Source organism: Delphinus delphis, chromosome 9, assembly GCF_949987515.2.
Source record: "Delphinus delphis chromosome 9, mDelDel1.2, whole genome shotgun sequence".
NCBI classification, from domain to species: Eukaryota; Metazoa; Chordata; class Mammalia; order Artiodactyla; family Delphinidae; genus Delphinus; species Delphinus delphis.
Genome location: NC_082691.1, coordinates 95,351,217 through 95,377,454, shown reverse-complemented (window position 1 = coordinate 95,377,454; position 26,238 = coordinate 95,351,217). Strand labels below are relative to the sequence as shown.

General features: G+C 51.1%; 2 protein-coding genes across 2 annotated transcripts; one reads left to right on the top strand and one right to left on the bottom strand.

The window, feature by feature from the left end:
- The first annotated feature begins 567 nt into the window (after positions 1–567).
- Positions 568–20,755, top strand: KEL (Kell metallo-endopeptidase (Kell blood group)). Its single transcript, XM_060020035.1, has 18 exons — positions 568–615; positions 837–981; positions 1,275–1,451; positions 3,273–3,397; positions 3,698–3,844; positions 6,721–6,780; positions 6,874–7,062; positions 7,295–7,443; positions 9,066–9,195; positions 16,368–16,478; positions 17,593–17,691; positions 17,935–18,012; positions 18,453–18,553; positions 18,715–18,825; positions 18,959–19,026; positions 19,252–19,421; positions 19,775–19,870; positions 20,594–20,755. Exons 1-18 carry the CDS (start codon positions 568–570, stop codon positions 20,753–20,755), a joined length of 2,166 nt encoding a protein of 721 aa, XP_059876018.1.
- A 674-nt stretch (positions 20,756–21,429) lies between these two features.
- LLCFC1 (LLLL and CFNLAS motif containing 1) lies at positions 21,430–22,291 on the bottom strand. Its single transcript, XM_060019808.1, has 2 exons — positions 22,150–22,291; positions 21,430–21,608 (listed from the first exon to the last, which is right to left on the bottom strand). The coding sequence occupies exons 1-2, from the start codon at positions 22,289–22,291 to the stop codon at positions 21,430–21,432; spliced, it is 321 nt and encodes a 106-aa protein (XP_059875791.1).
- Positions 22,292–26,238: the final 3,947 nt, after the last annotated feature.

The following is a 26,238-nucleotide window of genomic DNA, read 5'->3' as shown; positions in this document are numbered from 1 at the left end:
GGGGTAGGAGGGAGGCCGTTTCCTGAATCCCCGTCCTCAGACTCAGCACCTAGAGCAGGACCAGGAAGGATTCTGGGAGCCAGAGAAAAGGCCAGACAGACGGCAAGTCCCCTGGAGAAAGCCATTCCCTTTTGCGGTCAGATGCCTCGGGTGGGAGGTGCGGCTGGATGGTGTGTGAGTGCCCGGCCTGCCCCTGGAGAGGAGGGATGTGAGGCTTGGAGGACAGGACCGGTGAAGGAGAGGGAGGTGACGGGCAAGGGAGGGAGGGAGGTTAGGGATACCTTTAGGGGAGAGGTTCCTTCTGAAGCACTTCTGGGAGCACTGCCCTGGCATGCAGATACACAAGTGTGTGTGTGTGTGTGTGTGTGTGTGTGTGTGTGTGTGTGTGTCTGTGTGTGTGTGTGTGTGTGTGCGTGCACGTGCGTGTATGGGGGAGTAGGTGGGCAGGGGGAGGTGTCAAAATGGCCTGATATAACTCTCTTTAATGTCCCCCCTTCCTGAACCAGCTTCTCTGTCCTCCCTCCTCCTCATTCAGTTCAGGAGGGTGGAGACGAGTGGGGGAGAGCCATGGGGTCTGAGCCAGCGAGCGGAGCGGGGACCCGCAGGAGACGGGAGGTAAGTGACCTCTGTGACCTGTGCGGGGCAGATTTATGACAACCCTGCCGGCTCCCAGGGGTCCAAAGAGGGCTGGGTTTGGGATAATGAGGGGTGTTATCTCCATACAAAGGGGCCCAACACTAACTGTCCCTTCTTTCTCCTCTCCCCTCCCTTTCCCCACCCCTCTCCCAATATCCTCTCTCCATCTTGTGGTTTTCACCTCCTGGCTCTCTGCGCAGAGATCTCCAGAAGAGGGGCTGCCCGCTGTACACGGCAGACAGTGGGCGATGGCCAGGCGAGCGCTAATGACAGTCCTGCTTTTCAGTCTAATCCTCGCTGGTTCTCTGCTGCTTTGGGGCTACGTTTTCCAGGGCTGTGGTCCTGGTAAGCGAGATCCTGGGTCTCCCACGACCCACTCAGCCCTCCCTCATTCTTGGACCCCATCCATCCATCCATCATCCTGAGGCTCTGTGTCCATTAACTGACACTCATCCCGACCCTCTGGGGCCCCGGGTTCCCGACCTCTTCCCCCTTGAATCACGCTCCTGGCCGCCAGTCAGACCATTTCCTCCTCACCAGGGCCTCTGTCCCTTTCCCTCACCAGACATTCCTTTGCTTAGCCCCTTGGGGGAGCCCTCATCGCTTTCTCTTTCCCAGCTCTGAGCTTTTCCCCACAGCCCACTGTGAGACGCCTGTGTGTCGGGACCTCCTGAGTCTTTACCTGGCCTCTGGAAACACCAGTGTGGCCCCCTGCACTGATTTCTTTAGCTTTGCCTGTGGAAACACCAACAGGACCACTAGTTCTTTTCAGGCTCTTGCAAAGGAGAACAAGCGCCGACTTCAGAGAATACTGGGTAAGGAAATCAGGGTGGAAGATTCTCTTGTCATGGGTGCCACTGAGCCTAGAATGATCACAACTGTTCCAAGCCTGTGTGCCTGTGGAACACCTGGCTTGCACCATCCTCCACTGGCTCTCAGGGAACTGCTAGGTTTGCTTCTCCATCACCGTACATTTCACCGCAGGTACCACCTCTCTTCCATCTCTTCTTGTCCCTCCTTTCATCTTTTCTTTACCTAATCCCTATCCTCTCTCCTTTCCCATTTATCCACGATTGCTCCATTCTCTCCAAGTTCTCCCTTTCACCAAGTTCCATCTTCTGTGTTACCTCCCTTAAATTTTCAATTTCTACCCGATGCTAGGTGTCTTCCCGCACTGGCATCTCCTCAACGCCTGTTGCACTTTAATCTTTCTCTCCATCACTCTCATTGTCCAGCCCTCAGACCCTTCTTGTCTCCTAACGCGCCCTTGTCAGTGTTATCCTCTCCCTCCCATCGCTTCCCAGACCCCCCTCTTTTCACCATTATCTCCTGTTCTCCCTGAAACCTTGGACCATGGTGTGCAAGTTGAACTGGAAGAAGCTGAACTGGGATGATGGAGATGACTGATTGGAGATGATGGTGGGAGGAAAGAAGTGGCGTAGTGGGTGAGAAGTGATGGAGGGGTCCTTATTGGGTTGTGTGTAAGGGAATGAATATAGATGGGCACAAAAGAGATGCTGGAGGGAGAGGAGGACCAAGTTAAAAAGGCTGGAGGTAAGAAGATTCCTGTAGATGGTGGCTGTGTTGAAAAGAACTGAGAGGAAAACTGTGAGGGAGGAACCAAGGCCACATAGGAAGTAGGAAGTTGGTCCCAGGAAGTTGGTGGATGGTGGCGAGAATTTGGGAGTAAGCATGTAACAAAAGGAATGCATTTCCTGTATATGGGAACCCAGAGAACCTGTTGACGGTATCAATTGGAATCTGGAAGAAATAAATGTATCCCTTTGCCCTCCTTCTTTTGATGGGAAAAAAAGTGGAGGTGGGTATTCCCTGCATGGTAGAGGGGCACGCTTTCACTTACGGTATGGAGATGAAAAGAAAAAATACACTTCGGACAAATTCTGCTGCCCATAATAGAATGAAAGGATGCCAGGGGGACTGAGGGAGAGGTGTTAGATGTTAGAAGGTGGAGGATTCAAATGGGTTTGTGTTTGGGTTATTGTCCTGTGTGTGTGTGTTTGTTTCCTGGGATCAAAGAGAGGGGAGAGTCCAGACTAGGGGAGCCTGCCCCTATTTTTTCTCTTTGCTAAACATTTCCTCATGCACTTTCCTCTCTCCGATCCCTTAGAAGTCCTCTGATTTCCCCAATATTTCTAATTCGTTCATTCATCTCCCTCCTGCCTCTCATTTCTACTTTCTCCTTTTTCCATACTCTACTTATTCCATTTCTTTTTTTCCTCCCGTTTTTTCGTCTTTATTTCCTTTCTCACCTTTCTTCCTTTTTTTTTTTTTTTGGCTGCGCTGCTCAGCTTGTGGGAGGTGGGATCTTAGTTCCCCAACCAGGGATGGAACCCGGGCCCTCGGCAGTGAGAGTGTGGAATCCTAACCACTGGCCCGCCAGGGAATTCCCTCACCTCTCCTTTATCCTCCTCGTTGTCTTGTCCGTGCTCCCGTTCCCAGCCCTTTTTCTTCCATCAAGTTGATCCAGCTCATCCCATCTTCCCAGTTTTCCTCATCCCTCTCTTTCTCCCCTTCCCTCCTTATCCCTGGAAGTCTTCCCTTTCCTATAACCTTTCTGTCTCCCACCTTCCTGGCTGGTGCCCCACTCCTTTAATTCTCCCACACTTCCTTTCTAGAAGCCCCAGGTTCCTGGCGCCTGGACTCTGGGGAGGAGAAAGCCTTCCAGTTCTACAGCTCCTGCATGGACACAGGTGCCATTGAGGGTGCAGGGGCTGGTCCCCTCAGACAAGTTATTGAGGAGGTGAGACCCGGGGCATCAACGTTTCTGGATGCATAACACGCAAGACCAACATATGCTCAAGGCTGCCGTTTTTTCCCCCCTAGAGGATGGGTCTCTTTCCTAGGGATTTGGGAGGGAGATGGAAATGGCAATGGCCTGTGGATGTATTAGGACCTTGGGTGAGGGTAGGGAAAGAGGGATAGAGGTGGAGCCCTAAAGGGGTTAAGGGACTCAGAGTAGAGGCCAGGAAGTAGCAATGGTGGTGGTGGGGTTGGTCTCGGAGACTGTCCCTGTGCTGAGCCCTCTCTCTCTCCTTCCCAGCTTGGAGGCTGGCCAATCTCCGGTGATTGGACTCCCTTAGACTTTAACCGAACTCTGAGCCTTCTGATGAGTCAGTATGGTCACTTCCCATTCTTCAGAGCCTATTTGCGACCTCTTCCCACCCCTCCGTACACGCCGGTCATCCAGGTGAGGGAGGCACTGGCAAAAAATGTAGTAAAGCCTGGGCCTGACTCACGTTTCCTCGGAGAGGAAAGATGTGCGATCCAGGGAAGGGCTTATCTTTAGGGAAATTATTGATGTGAGAACCAGGGACTTCAGGTGAGATTAGGGAAAGGAGCAGCAGGGCAGTTCTGGGAAGACAGTAGTCTTGGTCTTCCTTGTAGCGTCTCGGAATCACCCCCAGGGTCTCTCAACTAGTTCCCCTGCCTCTCGTATTGCCCTCCTACGATTTAGCTTTCATTTTCCCCGGAGGGACCTTTCTAAACCAAGAGCTAATTATGCTGTTGTGTCTGTTTAAATGCCTTAAATGGCTCACTAGGTCAGCAGGATCTGGTTCTTAATCCTTAGCCAAGCCTTGCAAGTATGACCCTTACAAACTCCTGCAGCCTTATCTCCTCCTTATACCCCAAGCCATGCTCCCTCGCTTACAGCTCCAAGGACATTCTTCGGTTCCTTGCATACATGGCTTCCTTTGCCTGCAACGCTACGCCTCAGTTCGCACACTCAGCCTGGAAAACTCATACCTATCTTTCAACTTTTGGTCTTGATCACTATCCCTTCCGGGAGATCTTCACTGAAACCCTGGCTGAGATGTAGGTGAACCCCTCTGTTCTCCCATTTCCTGTCATCTCAGCATTTAGCGCTGTGTTGAAGACTGAGCCTCTCGAGAACAGGCCCACGGTTTATTCAGCTCAGGTCTCTGGGACCTAGCACAGGGCCAGGCATCTAGAGGCCCACACCAGGTGTTTGCTGAGCGGGTAAAAAAAATTAAAGCCTTGAACGCATCGGTATTGTGGTAGGCCACGTGACCCTATATATTGGCCCCTACTCTGCAAAATGCCACGAAATTATATGAGGATGAATATACAAGAACTGACAGTGCACATGAGGCATTCTCAAGTTCAGTTCTAAAGGGTGTGCTGAGGGGTTTAACTGGTGTGGCCTTTGGAAATTGGTTAAGACCTGAAATGGTTAAGGAGAAGCTCAAAGGAGGGAGAGTGTGGGCTGAGTCCTGAAGCCTGGTTGATTCGTACAGCTGACGGTGAAGCTAAAGGGCCTTATAAGGGCTGCGGGGAAGTCCTGAGCTAAGGGAGGAGCCTGGAATGGTGTGACACCTCTGTGGGGTCAGCAAGGAGGCTGGTCTGTTGAACAGAGGATTTGCGGGTAGGGGTGGGGTGCAGTGGAAGGTAAAAGTAACGCTGAAGACATGAAGTTGAGACTGATTATTCCTGGCCTACGACACTGGACTGAGGTGATAACTTTTGACATAATAGAAAAAAATGAGTTACAGAGGCCTTTCAAATATGATGGTTGTACATAGAACCCAAGTACAGTCAGCGGTTTTCAAGGTCAACCTAGAGGTGCTAGGCAGCTAGATGAGCCACGTTGATTCTGAACTAAGATGATTGTGGCAGAAATGGAAAGTGAGGCCAGGCATGAGGATGTAGGCAGCTACCTACATCCTCATCCTAGTGGTGATGGATGGTCCATGGTGATTCGACTGGTGACTGACTGAATATCAATAAGAGAAATGGAGAAACTAGACAATGACCCCACAGTGTTGGTTTGGTGTGGATGGGAGGAGGGTGGTTCCCATCACCTTGAGACTGAATGGTCTCTGAGGGGAAATACAGGTAGAGAGAGTGAACTACAGAGGGAGAGCCCCGATGAGGTGGTGCTGGAGAAGAGTAAGAACGGTCAGGAGGTGGGGGTCACACCAGCTCAGCTGAGCCGCAAAGGACAGGGGAGAGACCAGTTCAGGAGGGAGGGGTTATCTTTGATTCCAGAGACTTCTGGGCTTAGAAAATAAGGAATGAAAAGACACCATTGGAACCTTCTAGACATAGCATCAAAATGGTCATGGAGATGGACTCCGATTTTATGGAGTTAGGAGGAAGGTAAGGAGGTTGAAGCAAAGGCATAGATGACTTTTAGTTCTTTAAAGTTTGGACAGAAAATGTGACAAAGGAGTCAAGTGAAAGCTTTATTCAAGAGAGCAGAAAAGTATATAGCTCCAGGTGGGAGTAGGATATTGAAGTCGGAGAAGTAAAACAAAAAACGTGGGAGCAAAGATCTTCGGGATAGAAACAAGGACACACCGATGTCAGAAGTAGGGTGAAGTACGTGAGGGTAGTGGGCTACTTGCCTGGGGTGCAGAATTTAAGAGGGTACCCAAACTCACTAATCAAGATAAATAGTATTTCAATAAATATTTTTTAAAATGTCAAAATCAATGCAAAAATCCATGACGAACAAAATATCAAATCTTTGTTCATCGTGGATTTTCTTTCTTGAAAAAACAATGGATCAAAACTCTATTGCGGACTTTTGGGGAAACGTCTACAATTCAAAAAAAATGATCAGAAATACATTGTGGATTTTTGGGAAAAATACATGATGAACAAAGTTTTGCTATTTTATTCTGTGGGGATTTTTAGCATTCATTTAGATTTTTAAAATTTCAATTAAGATATTATCGATCTTGATTACTGAGTTTTCAGTACCTCTCAAATTTTGCACTTGAGACGGGTATCTCACTCCCTTTACCCTAGACCTGGCCCTGGTACAGACAATGATTCCCTACAGGACATGGGTTATTATGCTTCTCTCTTGCTGAGCTCCCCCAAACTGGTTGAAGTACCTTCTTTGCACATTTGCACGTCTGTACTCTTCCCCCATGTCCCTCGCCCCCCAGTCCCTGGCTTTCTTTGCTCTCTGGCTCCTCCTCTGTGCCCCCTTTAGTCCATCTCCTGGGGCCATCTTCCTGGTAAATGCCCATCTCCCCACACCTGTCCTCTCCTTCCTCCACATTCCCCACTTCTCTCAGTCTCTCTTGTGTCCAGATAGACCAGCCAGAGTTTGATGTTCCCCTCAAGCAAAAGCAGGAGATGAACTATGCCCAGGTAAGATGGCACTGGGGACCAAGGTCCTGACCTCTTGTGCTAGAGAAAGGCAGGGGCCGACGGTGGCTGTGACTGAGGTTGCCTCTCCCCCAGATCCTGCGGGAATACCTGACTTACCTGAATCGCCTGGGAACCTTGCTGGGAGGAGACCCAAACAAGGTGGGAGAACACGCCTCCTTTTCCATCTCCATTAACTCACAGCTGTACCAGTTTCTGAGGCCCCCGGAGCAGCAGCAGGCACAGGGAAAGCTCTTCCAGATGGTCACGATTGACCAACTGCAGGTACCTTGAACCAGGGACTGGATGAAGATGGGCCTGAGGGTCTCGCTCCCAAACTTTCTTGACCTTCTTGTCTTCTTTCTCCTTATTTCCTTAATTCCATTCCATCCCTAACTTTCCTGGCTCCATCCTTTCCCTCAACCCCCCGCCTCCCCACTCCCTTTCCTACCTGAGGGAGGGGATGCCCCCTCTCCTCCTTTCCTGTCCCCCCAAGCCTCCGTATCCCTCCTTTAAGGAAATGGCCCCTGCCATCGATTGGTTGTCCTGCTTGCAAGCGACATTCGCACCAATGTCCCTGAGCCCCTCTCATCCCGTCGCAGTCCATGACCTGGAGTATTTGAAAAACATGTCGCAACTGGTTGAAAAGCAGCTGTCGAAGCACAGGTTTGCCCCACGTGGGAGGGTGATGGAAAGAGGGTCCGAGGACCGGAGGTCTCAGGGACAAAGAAGACTGGAGAATGCAGGCTACTAAGGGCCTCGCAGAAAGATGGGAGGGATCTGGGGCCATATGGGGGCAGAGAGGGGGTGGGATGGACGGCCCAGGAGGACATGGTGGAAACAGGAAGAGGGGCTCGGGGGGCATGGGGTAGGGAAACACACACGAAATGAGGGATCCAGGTATCTGACAAGACATGGGGTTTGCTGGGAGTAGCACCCAGCCTGTGAAGTAACTCTGAGCTGTGGGAGATGCTCGAAGGCCAGTTGCTGGGGACAGCTGGGCATTTATGTCTTGTCAGCAGCTGAGGGGTGTGGGTGGGAGGAGAAGGTACGTGGGATGAGTAGATGGAGGAGGTGAAGGCTGGGAAGAACCTGGGGGAGAGGCTGTTTCTCATCTGTAGTGAGAGGATTCTGGGGCCCTTGTGGGAACGATCAGGGCGTCGAGGAAGGTGGGAGGAGGGAGGATGAGGCTCTGCGTTGGGCTCACTGCTGTCCCTGATACTGTGTGGCCACCACTTGGAGGCAGTGGCTTCCTTCCAGGGCCTTGGGCTCAAAGCCCATCTTCATAGTAACTCAGTGGCAGCAACGACTAGAAATTCTTTCAGGGAGAAGCAAACAGCCGTTCACGCAGGTGCGATTTGTATCCTATGTAAGGATACAAATCAAACCCGGTGAGAGAGTTGCCAGCCGGGCAGAGAAAGGTCCTGCATCCCAGCTTTGTTGCTCTTAGAAGATGCATCTTAAGATGAGCTGAGGTTTCTTGGTTGTGGAAGTAGCTGAATCTGTTTGGTTGAATCTAAGTCCAGCCTTCATCTAGCCCAGATCCTCCCCCACCCTCGCCCCCGCCGCTGTGACTTGAGAGGTCCTCCTCTTCATCTGGTCCTTTCTTCTATCATTCTCCACCCCAGCCCAACCCACATCAAGAAAAGCTCTTCTTAAAACAGACAAAAGTTTTGAACAGTGGTTGCCAGGGGCTGAAGGGTGGGGAAATAGGGAGAGGTTGGTGAAAGGGTACCAACCTTCAGTTGTAAGGTGAAGAAAGTCTCAGGATCTAATGTACAACATGGTGACTATAGTTGATAACATTTAATTTTGCGTCGCTGTATTCTACTTTGTAGAGATTGTGGTTTTTTACAAGTGAAAGGTTTGGGGCAACCCCGTGTCAAGCAAGTCTGTGGGCACCATTTTTCCAATAGCATTTGCTCACTTCATGTCTCTGGGTCATATCTGGGTGATTCTCGCAACATTTCACCCTTTTTCAGTATTATTTTAATTGTTAAAGTGATCTGTGATCAGTGAACTTTGATGATACTTTAATCGTTTTGGAATTTTTTAGCAATAAAATATTTTTAAACTAGGGTTAAAAAAAAAAGATAGAAAGAAAAGCCCTTCTTTTTTTTATTTTTTGAAAAGTCCTTCTTGACGTGTTCACATGTGAAGCAGTTATTCTCTATTAATACAGAGAAGGGCTTCCCCGAGAGTATCAAGGTGACCTATCCAAGGGGAAGCTTTTCTGGTGTTTTCCCCAGAGCCCGGGGGTATACTGTGGGTCTCTTTTCTCTCCGCAGGGACTTTCTGCAGAGCCACATGATCTTGGGCCTGGTGGGGACCCTTTCTCCAGCCCTGGACAGTAAATTCCAAGAGGCACGTAGATTGCTGAGCCAGAAACTGGGGGAGCTGACAGGGCGACCACCCACGGTGAGGAGGGGCAGGGAGGAATCCTCCCGGATGGGGGGCTAAAGGAGCATCTGTCCTTTGGGGGGATGAACGTGGGCATAGCCCCCTCAGGGAGGGGCATGAAGATAGATGCCCCAGGGTCTGGGCTCTCGTGGAGGCACTCAAGGCTGACACTGAGAGCTGAGGCACCAGGGACCAGACCCTTAGGCACACATCTGGCTACCTCGAGGGCCTTTTGCTGATTGTTAAAGTCTAGATATAAAGCTCTAAAGTGATCAAGGCCTGCTTTTCTTTTGTCATGACCCCTAGACTATTTGCCTGGTTATCCTGAGCGCTGTGATTTGAGGGGCCGGACATACAGCCTAGGGTTCACTGGAGTAAGAGGCAGGGACCTTCCCTTTGTCTCGGTGACTCCAGCGTTCCATGTCCAAAGGTGCTTCACGAGGAGCTCATCTCTGACATCCCGAGGGTTCTGTCGGCCACACCGTGGGCTTCGTGGTGCAGATCCCAACATATCAGAGGAGGGAGCTGTACCAAACGTGCTCTACTAACCAAAGTCTACTCTGTCCATACTCAGTTACTGAGAACTTTGAAATCCTAGGTCGACACATCCAATCCCAAGAGGAGGCGTCTAGAACATAAGATGTCCTCCATCCTCAGGCAAGGCCTCAGGGTAGTCTTGAAAATCACTGGGTTTCTTTTCTTAGTAATTTGTGGACCATTTCTCTGCCTTGGAGAAACTCATGGCTTTGGCAACCTGAAATATCTGTGGAATTCAGAGAAGGGAATTGTAAATGCAGGGACTGGAATGTAGTTATTGCCTATTGAGACTTTCAAACGTGCTGGATAGTTTTCTAAGCCCTTTAGATACATGAGCTGATTTGATCCTCACGACAGTTCCATGAGATGGGCAGACCGTCCTGTCCCTGTTTTATTGATGGGTAAATTGAGACCCAAAGGTTAAGGGGCTTGCTCGGGGTAATATACCTAGTAAGTTGTGAGAGCTGGAATTCGAACTCTGGAAGTCTGGCTCCAGAGTCTGTGTGCTTAATCATTGTTAAAAAAGAAAGAAAGAAAGAAAACCCAAAAGACTTTCTAGAATTTTCACTCAGGTAGGCTAGTCCCCAAGAACCTGTGGCTCAGCCTTTCCCTTGACTCAGATGAGACAGAGCCCCAACCCCTCTTAGTTAGGGTTGCTACAAAATCCCTGGCACCAGACAGCCTCCTGGAAATCCCAGAACCATGGCCTGGTGGTGCTTTTTGAAAGGTGTAAGGATGCCAACGTTGAAATTCACACTTAAAAAACTTAGAAGGCTTATGAATTGCTAAAGTCACCACCCTTTATACACATATATATCCTTTATATACATATTATAAACAGCCTTATATATCTAATAGGATATATAATTGTCCTTGGGCTTAAAAGCTGAATCAAACCCTACCAACAAATAGTTCTGTGACTTGGTGAAGCCCTTTCACCTGTCTGGAACAGTACCAGGTATGACACATATTAATAATAAAAGCTGACATACATGGAGTAGTTACTCTGTGTCAGGCATTGCTTATTTTATTTACTATTCGCGGAACCACTCTGAGGTCCTCAGAAAGGACATGTAAGGTTCCCAAGACCACACAGCTCCTAAGTGGAGCAACACACTCCAAAACAGGTCTGTCTGACCCGGGAGGCCATATTTTTAACCACAAACTGTGCAGGATTGAGAAATAGTGGGTGGTAACAAAAAATGCCTTGGCAAATTCTTTCTATAAAGGTCAAGATAGTAAATATTTTTGGCTTTGTGGTCTATGTGATCTGTGTTGCAACCACTCAACTCTGTCCTTGTAACACAAAAGCAGTCATATGCTAAGTAAATGAATGGGCGTCACTGGGTTCTGAGAAAACTCTGGTTTAGATACTCTTGGAATTCCTAAGAGGGAGAGATGAGGGTGGGTTTAAATGATCAGTGGGATATCTGAACGGGAGGTAGGACGGAAGCAGTGTCTAGGGAGAAGAACGGGTTTTCCGGCGGAGAGAGGGATATCGTTTCATTGCAACAAGGCACGGGGCAGGCTGGCTAAGGCTTGGTACAGTGTGACAGATCCTCCTAGTGGCTTTGGCTGAGCAAAGGTGATGGGACTTGCAGGCAAGGCTGTCCTGCTGCTGCTGGAGCCTGGCCTGGGGGGTTTGAGAATCAGCCTGGGAGCCAGCACACCTGGAACAGAGAAAGCAAATAGGATAAGAGTAGGGAGGAAATCAGAGAGGGGAGGAGGGGATTATCCGGAACCTGGTAGGTCACCGTAAGGACCTGGGTTTCTCTCTGCATGTAACAGGGGCCTATAGAGGGATTTATCTGTTTTATGTTTTAAAAGATCATATTCTGAAGGTAAGCAGCAGTGTTTCCTGACGGATGTGTGGTGTGAGAGTGAAAGTGGAGTCAAAGATACCACCAAGGTTTTGGCCTTGATTTGATCAAAATTTGTATTTCTATCCGATGGTTGTTAATTACAGATGTCTAACCATATTCTTCTGAACGAATTCTAATGCCCTTATTCAGAGGACTGTTAGGTCTCATTATCTGACCATATTTTGTTTGTGACTTTTGAATATATCGTCAATGAACCTGGCTGTTAAGCCAGGTCTTCCTCTTATTAAACGAGAAGCTGAGTTTGGGGAATTAAAAGCAGAACCTCACATTGTTGCCCATTAAATGTGAACTGTTTACACTCAGCCCAACATCCCAATTTATTCAGGTAATTTTAGCCTTTGTTTCAATGATCTGTTATTTCTGCCTTAGGTCATTCATAGTTTTATTTATTGCATCTTCATCTAGATTACTGGTAAAATTCTGCAGAGGGAAGAGTATTGGGTCAGGTTATTGAAGACCTAGCGTAGAGTCGTCAGTTCGTTTATGCACCAAATGTTAATTGAGCCCCTATTATATGCCAGACACTTCTCTAGGCCCTTGGGAATCTTCATGACCAAAATAGACAAAAATCCCTCAAACACTTATATTCTAATGGAGGCAGAATGACAGTAAGCTGAATAAAACATATTGGATGGTATTAAGTGTCATGAAAAAATAAAACAGGAAAGGGAGAGAGGCATACTAGGTGAGGACGTGCTACAATGTCCAGTGGGGTGGTCGGGGAAGCTCGTACTAACTTGGAGTCAGTAATCACTGATGTTCCCTTGTGGACCAGTCAGTCAGAATCCACTCAAGTCACACTGTCATTTAACGTGGATTTCTCCATCGATTTCACAAAGATGTAAGTTTTGGTTTTACCAACTGCTATCTTGAAATCAAAATCATGCCAACAGAGTGGGGTAGAACTTTAGAATTTACAGAGCACGTTCCACGTAGTGTTTCCCCTGCTCTCCCAAGTAGCTTTGTGAGGAAAGCGGAACAGGAAGGCAGAACAGGCATTAGGCTCATTTTTATAGCTGGCGTAACTGAAGTATGAGGGTTTAAGTTAATAATCCACAGTTAGTAAATACTGAATTCTCTGTACAGAGGGAGCACTGCGGTGGTCCTTGAGGCTGAGTCTGGTCCATAGGTGTGTGTTGTTGGCCTTTGAAGCTTTTTATAAACTGTTAGGTGATGGCACAGCAAGACTCAGAGTTCCAGCCTTTTTTGTTGTTGTCAGTGTGAAGCTCTGGCAACACGGAGCTAGCCGTCTCCAGGGGCGACAAATGACTGGGACTGAGTGATGCAGCCAGCAGGGCTGCGTCCCTCTCTCCGGTTTGCCGTACCCCTTCTTGTCCCGGGGTTCTGACGTTGGACTGCTGCTCTCACTTAGGTTACCTCATGGCCCCTGTTTGAGTTTGTGACTCCAGATCTGCTGTTTATCCTAATTTAATGATCCTTTAAAAGTGATGACATTTCAAAAGGATTTTGATATGATTCGTCCTCAGTGGTGCTATGCTGGCCCTCAGGAGTTACACATTATTTTCCAAGTGTCCAAAAATAGTCGGTTTAATGATTCATTCTAGAATTTTGTTTAGAAATTAACGTTAAGGATTCCTGACTCACCTGTAATCTCTAAAATCTACCTTCCCCTTACTGAAAATTGTGCAAAAATTTGCTTCTCTCCAGACTCCTGGAATTTTTCCTGATTTTTATCAAGTCTATCATTACTCATGGTTCTAAGCTTGTATCTGCAACTTTTTTTCTTTCTTTTTTAAAAGATTTTTTTCTTCAAGTATAGTTGATTTAGAGTGTTGTGTTAACTTCTGCTGTGCAGCAAAGCGATTCAGTTATACATATATATCCATTCTTTTTCATATCCTTTTCCATTATGGTTTATCACAGGGTTTGTTGTGTTTTTTTTTTAATTAATTAATTTATTTATTTATTTTTGGCTGTGTTGGGTCTTCGTTTCTGTGCGAGGGCTTTCTCTAGTTGCGGCGAGCGGGGACCACTCTTCATCGCGGTGTGCGGGCCTCTCACTATCGCGGCCTCTCCCGTTGCGGAGCACAGCCTCCAGAAGCGCAGGCTCAGTAGTTGTGGCTCACGGGCCCAGTTGCTCCGCGGCATGTGGGATCCTCCCAGACCAGGGCTCGAACCCGTGTCCCCTGCATTGGCAGGCAGATTCTCAACCACTGCGCCACCAGGGAAGCCCCTATCACAGGGTTTTGAATATAGTTCCCTGCGCTCTACAGTAGGACCTTGTTGTTTATCCATCCTGTATATAATAGTTTGCATCTGCTAATCCCACACTCCCACTCCATCCCTCCCACATTCCCACTCCCGCAACATTTTTCTGTTCCTTAAAATTAATCTTTTGAGCCTCATTATCCTGGGTTTGAAGTATCTCTTCTATCCTGTATATTTTAGCAATGATTTTTTTTCTTTTTCTCTGTTTTCAATCAATGTGGTATACTCCATCACTCCACGTCTTGAGAGACAGCTCAGATACTCATAACCCCCAGCAGATGAATATACAACCTGCCAACCTCCACCCCCGAGACTTACGTTCATTTATAGATTCTGGAAGTTGTTTTCCCGCACATAGAACATATGACTCAGCACAAGTGTGACCAAAAGGATCCCAGAGTGGCATGGGGTGAGCAGTGGGTGGTCCGAGGTGGTGTCCACACTCTCCAGGAACCAGGTCAGGGCCTGCCGTGGCCTGGGCTATGGGCAACAGCATGGAACAGGCAAAGGATTTGGAGAGAAGGGCAGGCACCAGCCAAAGGGATCAGGAAACAACTCGAGAACCAGGAGGTATAGAAAGGGCAGGCAGGTCCACACTACCAAGCTCAAGGCTGATGTGTTTGCTCCTGTCCTGGGTGCAGCCCTCCACCCCCGGCAGCAGTCTGATGAAAGGCAGCCTCAGAGCCGAGCTTGTCATCGGGGACCTGCAGCACCTGCACTGGACCCAGGCGTTGCTATCAGACCGAGGTTGCCTTTCTATTTGTATTTCACATTTGTGAGTTTCAGAGCTCCAAGTAATACACTCTGCAAAGTGTCTGAGTCCCTTCTCCTCAACAGGAGAAGGTTCTTAAAAGGTCTCATGGTGAGGGGACAGACAAGAACGCACAGCTGTGGGCAACCGGGTCTGGAGCAACCTCCAAAATGATGAACATTCTAATAGGCCCAGGAGTGTCTTCGATGACAGAAGTGCTGGCCTTCCTTTCTCTTTCCTCATTTGTCGGAAGCCCCATAAACTCTCTCCAGCCTTAGGACCGGAATGCGGGGTGGCAGCCTAACTGCCTGACCTGCCAGGACGTCTGGGGGAATAAATAAGTTACAGGAATGAAGTCTTATGACTTCAGCCCACTCAGCCCAAATTAGCATGTTAGCCGGTTTTTCCTAAGTCGCAGCTCAGCTTTCCCTTAGGCCAGCTTCCTGAATTTGTTTCTCACCTGCCCTGCGTCATCTCTGGGCCTACGCTTGGTCGTCTCTTCAAAGCCATCCACCCCAACATCTCTCTTTTATGTTTCTTAGTCTTCCCATCCTGCTGTTAACACATTATTTGACCAGGGGATTTTTGCAGAAACTAACGCTTGTGGCAGTCATATGCTCCGGTCAAACGTGTTAAAAAAAACCCCAGTTGCCAAGGCCCTCTTTGAGTTTTTATTTTTTTATTTTTTAATAAATTTATTTATTTATTTTTGGCCACGTGGGGTCTTCGTTGCTGCACGCGGGCTTTCTCTAGTTGCGGTGAGCGGGGGCTACTCTTCGTTGTGGTGTGCGGGCTTCTCGTCGCTGGGGCTTCTCTTGTTGCGGAGCACGGGCTCTAGGTGCGCGGGCTTCAGTAGTTGCGGCACGTGGACTCGGTAGTTGTGGCTCGCGGGCTCTAGAGCACAGGCTCAGTAGTTGTGGTGCACAGGCTTAGTTGCTCCGTGGCATGTGGGATCTTCCCGGACCAGGGCTTGAACCTGTGTCCCCTGCATTGGCAGGCGGATTCTTAACCACTGCGCCACCAGGGAAGTCCCCTCTTTTGATTTTTTGTCTAACCGTTTCTCTGCCTTTGAAGTTGAAGACGTCCATCCTCTCATCCTATATCCTTTTCCCTGATTTGGCAGAAAGTGTCTTAGTGCTCTGAATTCGTATATTTAGTCTTTTCTTTTTTCCTCTTCTCCCACCAAACAATATGGTATCTAAAACCCAATTTTACTCTGATAACTTCCTTCTTTATAAGACAAGGTCTTACCGTATGATCCTCAATAACCATTTGGAGAGTGGGGTAGGAAGGCAGGAGGCAGGGAGACTCTTCCTTCTTCAATTTCTCTTTTAAGTAAAGAAGCTTGGGAGGATGGGAGTCTCCGCCGGGCTCTGTGCGTGGTGGGTGGGGACAGGGTGGCAGGCGTGGTGGGTGGGGACAGGGTGGCAGGCAGACCTGCTAAAGTGAGAGGGTTGGCTCTAGTCCTGTCCTTCCCAGGAGCCTTTCAATCATCCAGAAGGATGCCTCCCAGTGGCCTGGCTTTCAAATTCAATAGGCAATAAACAAGGATAGTTTGCCCAACCCAGGCTCATGAGACTAATCCTGGAGGAGATGTGAGCCCCTCTTTGCTAAGCAGCATGACCCCATGTGTGTCACCAAAAGGGGTTATAGAGTAAAGGGAGACAAACCCAGAAAGTCCAGCAAAGAGAGCATGCTCTGGGGGTGAAGGTCTAGGTGAGACTGGCCTGGGAAAGTGGATGAGGAAGACGCCTTGGCGGGAGCCATTCATTCCAGCTTTGTCTCTGTAGCCCGCCCACCCTCGCTGGATGACGTGTGTGGAGAAGACGGCAGCCTTCTTCAAGCCTACGCTGGCAGCCTTGTTTGTCCGTGAGGCCTTCGGCCCCAGCACCCGAAGTGCTGTACGTGAGGGCCCTTCCCCAGCCCACGTCCTTCCGCCCCTTCCCCGCCAACCCATCCTCTCCTAGTTCTAGCGACTTTGCTCTTCTCGATGGTCTCTGTGGTCAGAGAACCAGCCAGTTAGAGAGAGAACCCAGAGAGGGACACGCTGCATCCCTAGGGTCTGCACAGTTTAGCTCTGAGACACAAAGTCCGCACAACACACACTGACCTGGACAGGTCACCCAGCTTTCCTGCTCATGTGTTTCTTCAACCATAAAATGAGAAAATTGAACTGCATGACCTCTAAGCCTACCCCTTGTTTACCTGTGATTTTTTTTTAACAACACGTGAAATGACATCAGAATGGAATGCTATCATCTTCAGAAGCGCTAATAAATAACTACTGAACACTTTTCAGTGCCTACCATGTGCCTGATACTCTTATAAGCACTTTGCACCAACTACTTTAATTCCTACTATTATTATAATTTTAAAGCAGAGAGAACTGAAGCACAGAGGGGTTAAGAAACTTGCCCAAGATCACACAGCTACCAAATAGCAGAGTTAGGATTTGAACTCAGGCTCCCAGTGTCGTCATCCATTTTCCTCCATCAAGAAAGGAAATGCACACGGTGGTAGATGGCCGAGAAGGCAGTCAGTACACAGTCGGGGTGTGAAGCTGGGCAGGCTTCAGCTCGTTGCGAAGCTGAGGAGCCCTGGAAGTTGGAGAGAGGAAATGCAGGCTGTAAGAAACAGGGTGTGAGGACGAGGGCCCTCGAGAGCAGAGAAGGGGATGGTGGTCCACCTCCTCCCGCCACTTTCTGAGAGGATTGCCCGGCCGAGAGAAAGGACAGTGTCACGGAAAGGAGCTGTCTACCCCGTCAAGGGTCAGGAGTGACCAGTTCCCACCTTCCCCTTCTGTGCTTGGTACCTCCTCCACATCCCCACAGCTCTCCGTACCCTGAGTTTTTGGTCACCTAGTAGGTAGCACTTTGCACTTTCTCTGTCTGAGACCGTCCTCCTTCTGGAAGCCCCTCAGGGTCGAGGCCCCTTCCTAGAGGCCCAGTGGGCAGGGCCCAGCACTGAGGCTGAGTTTGATCCTGTTTCTTTCTCCCTGCCCCGTCCTGCCCACAGGCCATGGAATTATTCACTGCGATCAAGGATGCCCTCATCGCTCGCTTCCAGATGCTTCCTTGGATGGATGAAGAGACCCGGGCAAAGGTCCAGGACAAGGTAAGGCCAGGAGAAGGAGACAGTGTGGGACCGTGTAGTAGGTGTGAACTGAGTGTTGGATCAAGAGATCACAGGGCCTGGAGGAGCGTGCTCAAGGCCAAGGGCACAAGTATAAACACCAATATGCCGCACACACATCCTGGGGGCAGTACCAGAGGAAGGGACAGGGCAGTGAGCAGGAGAGATTCCTTCTGATAAGACTTGGGACAGCTAGGTTCCTTCCACCTTTGTGTCTCTTCCCAGGTCACCCAGCTGCAGGTGAAGATGGGGGCCCCGGAATGGGCCTTGAAGCCAGACCCAGCCAGACAAGAATACAACGATGTGGGTTCCTGCCCTCGCCATTTACTCTTTAACCCTCAACTTCTTCACCCACCCCGATCCACCAGAGTGGCAGACAGTCATTTCCCCTAGTTGATCCTGAGAAACCCTTCCCTGCCCTGGTGCTGCTGGGGCCTGATGGGTGGATAGCCACACTCTGGATCTTGCCAACAGAAGAGTAGAACCTTTGCAGGTCACGTTGAGCGTGTGTGCACACTCGCACCCATGCATTCGTGTGACTTGCCTGAGTATTTGTGTGCTGGTACGTGTGAAGCCCGTTTGTACCACGCAGGCACTGGTGTCATGGCGCTGGTTTTCCACGATTCCGGGGAGGCCCGCGCATCGGGGCTTATCTGTCTGGGTTCAGATGTCCGCGTCAGGGTATGTCAGTGTACATCTACATTTGTCTCCGTGTATTCGAGTTGCCTCCTGCCTCCTCCCAGATACGACTTGGACCCAGCTTCCTGCAGTCCTTCCTGAGCTGTGTCCGATCCCGCCGAGCTAGAATCATCCGGAGTTTCCTGCAGCCTTTCCCCAACCACAGGTACGAGGGCGAGGGAGACACAGACGCCGCATCCCAAAGATAGCCGTCCAAAATGAGCAGGAAAGAAAGCCAGAGGCTCAGGGGAACAGGAACAGTGACAGTATGCGGGAACGACGGCACGTAAATGATAGAGCTGGTATTCATATGTACTCTTTCCACAGGTGGCAGGTGCTCCCCTGGGGCGTAAATGCCTACTATTCAATACCTGACCATGTGGTGGTCTTCCCAGCCGGACTCCTCCAACCCCCGTTTTTCCACCCTGGCTACCCCAGGTATGGGCCATTCTAAGTTTCCCAAGAGCAATGGACCCATGTTATGATGAATGATGGATGCGACTTATGGTTGGAGAATTGGGGCCAAAAACTTGGAAGGATTCTGAGGGTAAGACAAGCCCTTGCCCCCTAGAGCTGTGAACTTTGGCGCCGCCGGCAGCGTTATGGCCCATGAGCTGCTGCACATCTTCTACCAGCTCCGTGAGTAACAGCGGGCCATTGGGAGATGGGGCCATCGGGAACCCAGGTTGAAGGCCCCAAAGGCATCCTAGAGGGGGAGAAGGGAAGCTGTGCGAGGGCTCCGGGGTGGGGTCAGTTCTGAAGCCTTTGCAGTGCTCCTGGGAGCCAGCCCAGTTTGTGGTACCCCCGTGTCTTCACCCCTGCATCATGCCTCACCGTTTCATTCCCTTGCCCCGTTTTCAACAGTATTCCCTGGGGGCTGCCCAGCCTGTGACACCCATGCCCTACAGGGGGCGCTAGTGTGCCTGGAGCGCCACTATGCTGCCTTTCCATTACCCAACGGGACCTTCTTCAATGGCTCCCGCACATTCCTGGAGGATGCTGCAGACACGGGGGGACTGGCCATTGCACTGCAGGTAACTCACATCCCAAGGGCTGCGATCTATTTTTACCAGCAGAATAGAGAGCCTGTCCCCAGTTTTTCCTTCCACCATCCCTCAGGCAAACATAGCAAAACGTTCTGCCCTTCACATCCCCACTGAACAGGTGGCAACTTGAGGACCCCCTCCGACTCCATAGAGCCCTCTTTTCTAGATCCATAGATCTCACGGCAAGTACCTTTTCTCCTGGCTCAGAGCAGTGTGTCGGTGCAGAACTTGGAAAGAAGGACCGTGAACTGGTTTTGGATAGTGCGTGTAGGGCATCAGATTTCCAGATGGCCACGGGTCTAGAGCCTGAGGGCGACTCTCCATCCCACTCCCATATCCAGGCATACAACAAGAGGCTATTATGGTACCGTGGGGAGACCACCCTGCCCAACCTGAACCTCAGCCCCTGGCAGCTCTTCTTCCGAAGCTATGCCCAGGTAGGCAGCCGACACCTCCCACCAGGGCTTAGTCCATGTCAGATAAATGCCCTATCGTTAACACTCAGATATTGTTAAGCATCTTCCCCCCAATGCCACCAAGCCTCTGCTGCACAAATCCCCAATGTCATCCTTTCACACGTGTCCCCTTGGGACCATCCCTTCATCCTGCTATAAATTCTTCTACCAAATTCAGCAGTGCCTTCAGAAAACGGAAAACGACTGTATTCCCAAATCCCTCCTTGAGATGAGCCCAACTTTTATCTTCTCTCATTTCTTCTGGAAACACAGATCCCTTCAAAAAGAGCCTTAACAGACTACCTATAGACCACATTCCTCCTCGGAGACCTCGCCACGCAGTGGGGTCCCCCCGTGACATAACCCCCGCACAGTGTTCTTACAGCAGATCCCTCAGCAGATAGTGCCCCCAATTCCTCAGGATACTTAGAGACCCGCACAGTGTTCTTACAGCAGACCCACCTCTAGGGCACTTGCAAATGGTATGATTGCACAGACCAGCCCTCCCCAGATACCCACTGCCCGATTAAATGACCCACATATGGCAAATACCTTCCTTCCTCCATGTGGCCCTCAGAGCATTGCTATCCCTGCTTTTATCTTTGCTGTCCCTAGTTACCACCTGGTCACCAGGTCTGCCGTGTCCTGCTGACCCTGATACCCTGCTTTTCTCCTTACCCTGTATGGACCTCTCTTTCTCCCCAGGTGATGTGTAGGGACCCCAGCACCCAGGATCCTCAGGACACTCACAGCCCTCCTACCCTTCGAATCCACGGGCCCCTAAGCAACAGCCCAGCCTTCGCCAGACACTTCCACTGTCCCCACGGCACCCTCATGCACCCCTCCAGCCGCTGCCAGCTCTGGTAACCCAGCTGGCTCCCAAAGAGACCTCAGTACAGGTGTATCAGCATCTCCCTGCCCCATCCCTGGAATCAGAACAATACCTCCTCTCCCCTTCTGTTCCAAAAATAAAAGCCGGCCCTTGGCTTCTGCCTGTCTCTTAAGAACACTTTCCTGCTATGTCCGATGCCTAGAAGTCAGAAAAAATCAGAGGAGAAACCGCCAAGCAGAGTTCCAAGGACGTGAGACAAGGAAAGAACCAGTGAATGAGCTAAAGGTCGGTGGAAACCGGTTAGAGACAAGATTAAGCTGCCCCCACTTGTTTCCAGGATTTGATTGTTATTACTCTCATTGTTGCTGCCTCCCTACCCCTAATCTGTTGTCCTGAGCAAAGCCAGGAGAGGCTGGGGGAGAGAGAAGGGCAGGGGTCCGGTGTCTCCGCTCTTGGAGATGGCCCTCAGAGGGTGGGGAGGAAGGTGGGCAGGGGCCATGGGCCGCTGAGAGGCCAGCACGGGGTCTCTCTGATGCTGCGTCCCGAGGGGGAGGGTCATGGGCAAGAGCCAGGAAGCCGCATGTACGTCACCCTCGGGAGGAGCGCTCCGGACCCCCACGGGGAGGCGGTCAGTAAGCTACCATGAAGCGGAGGCAGATGTCCAGGTCCTCATCCAGGAATCAGGCCACCGCCTCCGCCTCCAGGTCCCTCATAGGAAAACCACGGTGCCGGCCAGGTTCAAGCAGAAGGCGAGGTGGAACAGGTGGCCACGGCTTGCCACCGCCTCTGACATCTGCTCGTCCTCTTGCTGGGTCATGTCGACTGCCTGCCACAGCTCGCCCACCGAGGAGGCCACAAAGTGCTCTGCAAACTGTTCTCCATCTTGGTCTGAAACAGGGGACGGGGGACAGCGTGAAAGGACTGTTTCTGATGCCCCCCCCTGCCCCCCGCCCCTGGCCCGCCTTGGAAAGAGGAAGGCATTGGGGAACCTGGGAGCCCAACTGCCCACACCCTTGTTCTTGACCACAGAGGCGATGCTCCATCTGGGGGGTCTCTTCTGGTCTGTGTGCGGCCATAGCCCCAGCTCAAGGGCACACACTCCCCTCTGCCAATTCACACTGCCTCCTCCAAGGTGTTACCTCGTCTGGGGAGTGAGGGACCAACGTGGAGGAGGGTGAACTTCCAAGACCCTCTTCCCGTATTCACAGGGTCCCACGCACATCCGCTGGCCCCGGCACACCCTGAGTACGGCCCTGGTGAGGAACTGCGGCTCTAGGCCCTTTACAGGACACTCACACTGCAGTAGTAGGGCCTGGGGTGACCGCCCGTAACCCAAACCTATCTCAGCTTTCCCTCTGGCCTGACCAGTGATCTGACTCCAAAGAGATCTGGTCCCCGGCTTCAGGCATCGTCCCCCTACTTCACCTACCTGTAGAGGGTGTTTTCTCTTTCTGACTCCTCTCGTCCAGGCCTGGGCTCCCTTTCTGAGGCGTCACCCCCTTGACCCACAGCAGCAGCAGGATGGATGCCAGGAATGCTGCCCTGCAGAGCTGGGAGCCCAGGGAAGTCATGGGCCTTCCCTAGTCCCCAGTGCCCGGCAGGACCCTCTCCTCCCTCCCCTGTCCGTTGTCCCGGCGCTTACCCCTTCCCAGCACCGTTTTCTCCCCTTCCCTTCCATAGGACCTCTGATGTCATGAGCTCTGTGACATCACAGTCGTGGGCCTGACCCTCATCCCGTCCTCTTGGAGAGTTCCGTTGGCAGGCAAGAGCGTGGAGAGTGGCTAGCAGGGGGCAACTGAGGCTTCCAGGATGACCACGGTGGGCCATTCTGTGCAGAGCCACAGCAATGACTTAAGAGTTTGTGAAGTCCTTTCATGTCCATTATATCATTAGATCCACATAGTAACCAGGACTCAAAGTCACGGTATTGCCAAACCCATTATATAGATGAGGAAACTGAGGTTCACAAAAGAAATGATTTGCCCACTGACTGAAGATCACACAGATAATAAGGTGCAGAGCAGGGCTCTTGGCCGATTCTTTAGATTCTAAATATCACACCTTCCCACTCCTCTGTACAGCCTTTCTCAAAGGAAAGCGACTTGCATAAACTGAGACCCAGACCGGATGTCGAAATGGGGATCTTCAAGTCCTGGGCTGTGCATGAAACTCAGCTCCGTCAGAAATGAAGGAGGGGGAGGGCGTGGGTGGAGGAGGGGATGGGTACCTGCTCTGGGTGTGAGAGAGACAGAGAGCAGAGTGCCTTGGACCCAAGTGGAAACCTTTCTCTCATCGTCCTCTCCCGGACTTCCCTCTATCCTAGCCATTGCCCTCTTGTACTGGTAGACTGAACACCGTCTTCCCTCATTCCACATCCTCCTGTACTCAGACACAGAGGAAAAGTTGTTAGAGACCCAGTGTCTAAACTCCATCTCTAAAGGGTGGGAGGAGTTACAGTCTTCAGAGAAAAATCAGTGTGGCAGACAGAGGCAAGGATCCCAAGTAACGGATCTCAAGAGACCTGCTTTCACGTCCCAGTGCCTGCCCCTGCCCATGACCCTGGTGAGCACAGACCTCTTGGTAATGGGCTGTGGCTTACATCTGCTTCCTGGAGCAGAGAGATGGGGAGGCAGGATGAAGCCCCACCCTGAAAAACCAGAGACAGATACTGGCCATGAGCGACAGGAGGGGGTGCCAGGACAGGTGGGAGGGGGGTCTTAGACACGCTGGAACGATCACCACCAGCTCACACCGCTCCTGGCGTCCACGTACCCTGCACCTGAAGGAACCGCCACGTGCAGGGGTGAGGATGTGCGCAGAAACACGTACCCTTCCTGAAAGAGGGGATCGCAGAAATGGAAGGGCCCGTGGAGCTTCCCTCCCACGGATGCTGCCCACACCGTCAGACGGGCTTATCGGGAGACTGTCCCAGACAGCCGACACGGCCTGCTGTTTACTTCCTGGCGATCCAAGCCAGGTGACAGGGTGATTGGGGAGCGGTACAGGAGGTCACTTGATGATGGGAGAGGCAGGATTCAAGTAAGCAGGTGACCCTGTTCACCTGTCCCTTGCACTCATTGACCTGCAGGTTCAGGAAATGATGCTTGAATGGAAAAAAATCACTAACAACCTCCTGGCTATTTGGGGGAGGAGCCTCTTGGTTCAAGGCTAAATGAGAAGCCATCTCCGGCTCTGTGAGTTTGCCTGGGGAGGGTAGTTGGGCGTCGGGGTGTCTTACGAGGGCGGCTGGAGAGGAAAGAACCGGGTGGCACCACTACCACTGCCCCCATTCCCTCACCACCCGCCTGCCTGATGCCCTGTGCTGAGGAGATAAATCCTTGTAGGAAACCAGGGACCCCCTTCCCATTTTTTTCTTATTACAAAAGTATGTTAAAAAATTCTGAAAAACGAAAAAAGGCAAATAATTCCACCATCCAATGACAATTCCTCTTCATGTTTTAAAGGATGGTATTCAAATTCTTCCCCTACGTGGCTGTGGGCAGGTGGGGTGGGAGGGTATGACCTAAACATTGAATTCTGGGTTTATATGTTTTCCTCCTTCTCATCCCATCAGAAAAAGAGATCTGGCTCCCTTGGCACGAAGGGTCTCTGGGATAAGACAGGGAAGTCGGGGCGCTGGACCAGCTCTTACACACTCGTGCTAGACCCCGAGGCATCATCTCTACCTGAGGGAGAGAGCTTGTAGGACTCCTTGCCTGCAGAAAGCTGCCGGAGAATGAGGACGGATGAGAGGAGAGAAGGGAGAAGAGGGTGGCGATGCAGGACGTGACAAAGGGTATGGGGGGACGGGGAGGGAAGCCAGAGGACAGAAGAGGAGAGAACTCCTTAAAGATGAGGAAGGCCATTTCTGAATCTCAATCCTACCAGGTAGGACAGGAGGAACGGCTTGGTCCCCTTCAGGCAGCTTGTTCCTGCCCCTCTCGTTGGAGAGGACAGTGCAGGCAAAGGAGCGCAAGTGGGAGGGGGAGACCCAGAGGTGGAGGCCCACGCATGGAGGGGGCCCCCCTTTCCTCCTCCGGGACCCGAGGACCATGCCCTTGGTGGCCAGCCCTGCACACCTGCTCTGTGCGGCTCTGACCAGGCCCTCCCGCCTCCACTCCCTCCAGGACTAGCATTAGGGCTTGAGTGTTTCCCGGGCAGGTGTTCCTTTCCTCTGCCGGCCTCTTATCAGCACATCTACACCCCCAGCTCACCCTTATCGCTCCCTCCATCTCCTTAGACTGCAAGTCCCAAGGCTTCAGAGGTCATTGCAATCCCACACTACTCCAACCCCCAGCAAAGCAGAAAATGTCCCACAAGGTGACCCCTCCCCCTTCCCAGCCGGCATCTCCCCCCTTCCTGAGGGAGAGCGTGCTTCCTCGTCTCGGGCACCTCATTTCTTATTTTCCTTTCAATTTTCATCCCTCTCCAAAGGTAATTTTGTCCATCCTTCAGTCTCTAGAGACGCGCTCTCTTTCTTACAGCAAAAGAAAGGAGAGGTCCCTGTTCCTGAAGACCTCCGAGGTGGAGGGTCCCCAGCCTGTCTCCACCCAAGCCTCTCATCTTGATAGGCAGAAGGCTCCCAAGAGGCCACGAGGTCTGACGGGTGATTTGGACCTAAGGTTCCACCTTGCACGCCAGCTCCAGCTTTGCCACCAGCCGTGGGTATCACACGCACATCTCCCTGCTCTGTCTTCTCACTTAGGAAACAGAGAACCTTCAGCCTGTTCCCAGGTACCTCGCAGATCTACTGAATGACTGCAATTCAATAACGTGGATATACCTCTTGGGAAACAACAGGAAGAAAAGTGGAAACTGTCGTACCATAAAATAATTGAACACTGTCTTGTCTTTATACGCATACTCCTCCTGTTGACTTACTCCCGGAGAGAGTCCCAAGATTTCCTCCAAGTTCCTGCTGTTCCGCCTCTGCGGGGATGCAGGGCTCTCTGGGGTCTCCTCTGACTGGAAGGGAGGAGCTGGGAGGGAAGAGGGGTCACTGGGCTGAGCCAGGAAACCTCCTTTGAGGCAGGGCTGCAGGGCTGCAGGGTAGAGGGCAGAGGTGACCACAGCTCAGACAAGCAGGTCTGGGGGCTTTTGAGCTCATCTATGGAAGAAGAATCAACTGTCCTTGAGCTGTTATGATTGTGCTTTACAGACACTTCCATGAGAGCACGTAAGTGTTACCCGATTTTCCAGATTAGAAGGTTAGAAGACTGAGGCTCACCTAACTGCTTTGCAAGGACTCAGAGCCAGCATCCAAACCTGGACCTGCCTGATTGTGGGGCTGGAGGGCTTTGCTTCTGTACTCTCTTGCGCCCAAGGTAATTGCTCACCTGGCTCGTGGGACCCACCTTTAGGCTCCCAGTCCAGATTCCTGGGCCACACCCCTCTCCTGTCCCGGTCTCAGCCGCCCTAGCCCACTGATAGGAACAAAGTCCTTCCCCCTCCCCTCCCAGCTCTGGGGCAGGCTCTGTGCCCCAGGGCTCTCTCTCTAGAAAGAGCTCCTCCCCTCCAG